The sequence below is a fragment of the Spinacia oleracea genome, chromosome 3, assembly GCF_020520425.1.
Source record: "Spinacia oleracea cultivar Varoflay chromosome 3, BTI_SOV_V1, whole genome shotgun sequence".
In the NCBI taxonomy this organism is placed as follows: Eukaryota; Viridiplantae; Streptophyta; class Magnoliopsida; order Caryophyllales; family Amaranthaceae; genus Spinacia; species Spinacia oleracea.
In genome coordinates, this window is record NC_079489.1 from 130,147,664 (window position 1) to 130,153,663 (window position 6,000).

At 36.5% G+C, this 6,000-nt stretch overlaps 1 protein-coding gene across 1 annotated transcript; it reads right to left on the reverse strand.

The window, feature by feature from the left end:
• Positions 1 to 407: 407 nt before the first annotated feature.
• LOC110775243 (WUSCHEL-related homeobox 8) lies at positions 408 to 4,763 on the reverse strand. Its single transcript, XM_021979851.2, has 3 exons — positions 4,182 to 4,763; positions 2,601 to 3,134; positions 408 to 986 (listed from the first exon to the last, which is right to left on the reverse strand). The coding sequence occupies exons 1-3, from the start codon at positions 4,438 to 4,440 to the stop codon at positions 901 to 903; spliced, it is 879 nt and encodes a 292-aa protein (XP_021835543.1). The 5' UTR covers positions 4,441 to 4,763; the 3' UTR covers positions 408 to 900.
• Between the last annotated feature and the right edge of the window lie 1,237 nt (positions 4,764 to 6,000).

A 6,000-nucleotide genomic window follows, 5' to 3' on the forward strand; every position in this document is an offset into this window, starting at 1 on the left:
ACCTAAGGAATACTTGGAGTCTTGGACAGCAAGCACATGCATTCTGTGATCTTGTACCCCACCTTCAATGGATGTGGAGCCTTTAAGTTAAACATTCTTTGATCTTCTGAGCAAATTAAGGAGAATAATAATCAACCTAATCAACGTTGTTAAATCAATGTAAATATTAATCACGTTAGTTTATGTTACCAATTTGATGAAAATTGTTCAACTTATGTCATATGCTGCATGAACTAAAATTCCCTTAAGGCTAACAAAACATGTTATACCTCATTTATTTAAAACTAGTTATGAAACCCGAAAGATGATCTTGAGTCTTTACAAGAAGCCAAAAACATTTTAATTTATTTTCAAGATCGAAAATGTTAAACATAGGTTGCATAGCCCTAAGAGGTAAGAACTATATATACGAAGCTCAAATAGAATCACTACATATAGGTGAGTAATTGAACAGCATACAAATACAATAATACAATATCTCAATTTCATGAAGACTGCATTACATAAACACAAGCCACACCACTCTCCAGCAAGCGGGGCGGTTTTGGGGGAAAAAATAAAATGTAGCTGTCATGAATCCGTCAAAGATTTTACAGTTTTGACGTATCAGACTTCAAAAATACTGAAAATAAATCAAATAAAAATTTCACCACCATTTTCACACACCAGAAGTTTAATAAGCTGCATCATTAGTATCATTACAGACTATATAAAATGAACTTGATCACTCTCAGGGCATTGTTTCAAAGGGTTCCAATTCCTTTATCAGTGGTTTCGCTGCTACCTAGCTCAGAAATCTCAGCATGAGTCCCGGCTTGGCTTCAAACTGCAAACAATGTTTTTTCCATGAAAAATAAATATAAATATATATACCAGAGTAGTAGCAACAACTGTTAAATATCAGCCAGTCATGCTGTAGTCCTCTGTTGACTGGTACGCGTTATAGCCTCCAGGCACTTCCATCTTACCGATCAAATCGTCTATTCCTGCATTTACAATAATAATAAAAAAAAAAAAAAAAAACCGGTGAACAACTTCCACAAGTACTTAGACAGTTAGTAATACTTGTAAGAATCATGAGATAACAAGTTAATGTCAAGAAACAAGCGTTTAATCAATTATTTTACATCATGTGTTTTTTTTTCCCCAATCACAAGAGAAGTTTCAAGGACTTATTCAAGATGAGTAAATACTTGTGCTAGAAAACTGTTTTAACAGTGTAAAGAATTCGACACTAACAGTTCCCATACACAAGCTCCAGCAAATCTGCCGTGAATGAATTAACATCAACAAGTCCAATGTCCCTAACATGCTTGCTATAAATGAGGTATTGGCATACAACACAACTGATAGTCAAATGAAAATTCAACAATGAAGGCACAAATAACAGAAGCAAACTGGTGCTGGAAACAAGATGGTTTCGGATGCAAAAATAGTAGGCTCTTGCTGGATGAGATAGAAGAGAGTAATGGGGGAAAATGACACTTTCACCGTCCCTATGGGCTATGGGCCATATGCATTTATTCCAATTTCTGCTGAGGTTATCCATTATACTCCATATTTCGAACATTAGAATTCCATCTTCTTTTAGACAGAAGGTGAATAGGAAACCACTGAGTTATTTTCCCATTCGAACATATGAAGAACTATTGCAACAATTATCCAACTAATTTAACTGCATGAAATCCGACAGAAAGTGGCTGGGTATGGAGCAAACCTCCAGACAGAAAGAACATGCGACCTGAAACGACCTGATGGAGAAATGGAGCAAGGGAAAAAATAGTAGCTCGACTTCTCTCAAATAAGCTGCTGTTAGCCCATTAGCTATGGGAAATTTTATGAACTAAACAAGAAAATCAACATGAGAAGCGAAGTTGAAGCAAAGTCAAAAAGTGTTTATTAAGCTGCACTGCTGCAGCAACCGTTCTTTCAAAATTATGGCCTTCCTTTACTGCCTTCTGGTGTCATGTTCAAAATACTGAATGACGCCCAGTTAGTGTATAATGAGATTTAAGTGTAGGGGATAGAGTTAAGGTGTCTTTCTAGTGGCTTGTATTTACTCCTCATTTCCAAACTCCATTGCGTGGCTAAAGAGTTAAGAGGAGGGGCCGAGGGTGGGTGTTGAGAAAAATCTATGACCTAAATGCCTTTCCAAAAAGAAACCTACATGGCAGCATTTAATGTCCATTCAAGGAAATTTTCATATCTTAACCCCCCCCCCCCCCCCCCCACCCCCACCACCACCACACCACCACCCAAATGCTGAACTGCCTGAACGCACTTTAGAAAAACTGAGATACAAGAAGGTATGAGTCAAGATCACTGATTAATTGTTTGGAACAACTCTATCCGACCCTTCACCCTCATTTTACTTTTCTAAAATCTACAGTAAGACAACAGAACTGATAAAATCACATGCTTGACAGAAGAAAAGCAGTCATATTTAGCCAACATTCAGCTAATTTATACTCGTTGTGAAAGGGAGGCAGGCGCAAACAGTAAACTTTATAAACGAACAGAGGGTGCAGGGATGGGGAAAGAGCTTATTGAATACATATAGACAATAAAGTTGGTAAGATAACATTCATGTAGCTACATACTTGGGTTCTGCAGGATGCTGTCATAGAAACCTAGTTGGCTGAAACACTGGGTTGATTTTGAACTGCCATCAGAAGCAAACACAGAATCCATTTTGCCAGACTGTGAGTCAATTGTGTGCATACTCGAACTCATCTCCTGGTTCTGGAAAAAAGAATCCTCAGCCCTCAGCATCGAGTTAGGCTGAGATTGGAAATCCTCAGGCTTAGTCTTTTTGTCTTTGGGTGATTCTGCATCTGTTTCCACCTCTGATTCAGCATTATTTTGCGCATTGTTGTTTTGCTGCTTTCTTTTTGATCTAGCACGCCTGTTTTGAAACCAATTATAGACGTTTGTTTCAGAGATTTGCCCATGTTGAGACAACTCAATAGTTATCTCTTTGATCTTCTGTTTGCTTGGAGTTCCTGTGCCTTGGTCAAAGATGCGCTCAAGGATCTGAAGCTGCACTGGTGTTGGAGTCCATCTTTGCCTAGCAGTAATTTTGTGCCCCACAGCAGTGACCAATGGATCGCAGTACAGATTTCCCAACCTAACTCCTGTTTTAATCATAAGAAACACAAAAAAAGTGTTATGAAGTGAGATATTCATCAAGGATACAATCATCTGGATCAAAAACTTTAACAAGCTTATAATATAATGCTAAGTCAGTCAACCACCTCAATTTCTTATGCAACTACTACCTTTGACATATTTCTAACATGATAAAGGACTTAGTAGCATTAGACAGTGTTACAATTTGATCTCCCTAAATAAAGCAAATGCCCTCGTAAGTTCGAGATCGTATCATAAATAATACATCAAATCGATGAACATTTGAAGAACATTATGTTAAACTCTTTTAACACATTATTTTCTTTCACTGTTGCTAAGATTATCCTGAAGAAGCATTCACAAATGGACCCAAACTTTTCAAAGCTCAACCAAATCACAATTAATGCACAACAAGACCAAATGCAAAAGAGGGCATGGGACTTGATTGTACTCCAGTATACTTAATAAATGATGATCTTCCTTGACCATTGTGCCAAATGTAATTCACAAAGTACAATTTATCAAACAACAACATTTATGAGATATCTGAACAGGTAAAACATTCTCATACAAGTACAGAAACTCCCCCATAAAGAATAAATTGTCAAAAGAAATTCACACTCTCCTTGTTAAACTACTCCCTCCATTCAAACATATTCGACACATTACTAGATCGAATTACACTATCAATGATTTAACTTGACTTAATTTCGGACCGAATGGGAAACTGAAACCACCATGGAAGGGGGTGAGAACTAGATGTTCAATTGGATCAATTTCTACTTTCCACAAACAAGGATAACACCTAACCTAATTACTGCAGAAATATCCAAAATTAAGGCTTCATCTTAAAATCAATTACTTTAAAATTTGCAAATTGCCCAGAATTTCAGGTTGTCAGACTCAAAACCCAATAAAATTAAAACCCATAAAAAAAATAAAAGTCAAAAACCCAGAATTTGTCAGGGAAATTAAATTAAAAAACAAACTCCAGTTCAATAAATGCAGTAAATAAAGGTAAATATAATCATAAAAACAGGAGAGAGAAAAACCAGCAAGATCTTGTTGCGCAGTGATAGCTTTATGCATCTCTACAAGCTGCTCGCAAATGGTAGCATAAACCGCGATTTGGGTGCGAAGAATTTCAAGTTGTTCATCAGTCATGACTTTAACATACAAAACACCATTAATCCCACCAATATGACCCCCATTTCCGTCAATTCCTCCCCCGTTCATCATCCCATTTCCGGTTCCAATTCCACCGTCATGGGGTTGTAGTTGCGGCGTCGAAATTTGCTGTGGATCCATCATTTTTCAATTGGAATTACCAGACATTCACACACACACAGACTTACTTTCAGTAGTAGTAGTAGGAAAGTACTCCGTAAGTGGGTAAAACTCGTTTTCTTTCCTTTTTTCTCTCTCCTCAAAAAAGGACAAAAGGGAAAGGGGAGAAAAGTGGGGGATAGAGAATTACTCGTAATTTTAAAAGAGATAATTAATTAAAGATTTGGAATGAGTTTATACAGTTGTACTATTACGCTATATAGTAGTAGAAGAAGAAGAAGAAGAAGAAGAAGAAGAAGAAGACGAAGACGAAGAAGAAAAATGAGAGTGGATTGCGGGGGAGAGATACAAGTATGACGAGGGTCGTGTTGGCATGTGCGGAACTTAGCACGACACTCGATGTCAGGGTGCAGCTTTGTCCTTTTCGATAGAGAGATTTTGTTTCTAGTATCCTACAGAGTGCTCCATATCAGGGATGGTAAACGCTAGCTCGTATAATCGGAGGGCGGATAGGCTAATATCTGATATATATTTCAAGATATATATCACCCCTAATAAACGATAAAATAGAAATAAGACAAATATATTAAAATATGTGCCCAATCTTCAAAGAACAGATGTCATTTTTAAAAAATATGTGCCATTTTGGTAAAATAGATGTCATTTTTCAAAATCCGATGTCATTTTCAAAAAAAATAGATTTTGACGTTTGTCTTTAGCATATTTTGTCGTTTAGTGGGTGATATGTATCTTGAAATACATATCAAATATTGATTTATACTTTCTCATTATTCGTCGGAGGTAGATCAACCAGGATAAAATTAAAAGGGTGTTTTGTTATAAGATTTTGGCAAAATTGTCAAAAATTAATTTCTTTTTGCACCCTCCGTCCCGGAATACTTGAACCGGTTTGACTGGCACAAAGTTTAATACAAAATATTTGACTTATTATTTAATTAGATGGTATTTCTTCCTAGATTTGCGGCTCATCCATGGTTCGGGCCGCGAATTCCGGGCGGCCCTTGTGTTAAAAAAATTGATTTTTTTTTCCCCGCCATGTAAAAGCAATCGATTTCAATGAAGTTATGACGTTTTATTAAGTATACTTTCCAAATGGGTTTTATAGGCAAAGTCGCTTTTCAAAGCAAAAATATAAAACTAAAACAAAAGTTATTTTAAGCCACCTATTAAATGCATTTCAGGTTGGATGTGTGTATTCAGATTTCCGCTGATTTTGTTCTTTGAACCTGTCCTGGTGGGGGAAGAGTTAAAATGTTTTGCAGGTAGCAAGAGTTAGGTCTCAGTTCAGATTCAAGGTTCGTAGACTTCTCAAATGGCCTTATGTGTCCAAGGTTGATTGTGGATTCGTCAAATGTAATTTAGTTCATAGAGTTTGTTAAAGGGCTGTATAATTTCTTCCTAAAGCTTTTTAGTTTATATATTTGTGGGTTATATATATATCTGTATTGGAGTAGTAGTGAAGTTAAGTTTCTTTGGTTTAAAGTTAAATGTGCTTAGAAGTAGCTCATTAAGTGTGGGCTGTTATAGTGACACCCTGGTGATATTTTGGGATATATTATACAT

What these genes read in the sequence shown, in the direction of transcription:
- LOC110775243 (XM_021979851.2), bottom strand. Translation starts at nt 4,440, where the DNA reads ATGATGGATCCACAGCAAATTTCGACGCCGCAACTACAACCCCATGAC. An exon ending in TGCGCAACAAGATCTTGCTG is followed by an intron (nt 3,135 to 4,181) that starts GTTTTTCTCTCT and finishes TGATTAAAACAG; the next exon opens with GAGTTAGGTTGGGAAATCTG. An exon ending in CAGCATCCTGCAGAACCCAA is followed by an intron (nt 987 to 2,600) that starts GTATGTAGCTAC and finishes TTGTAAATGCAG; the next exon opens with GAATAGACGATTTGATCGGT.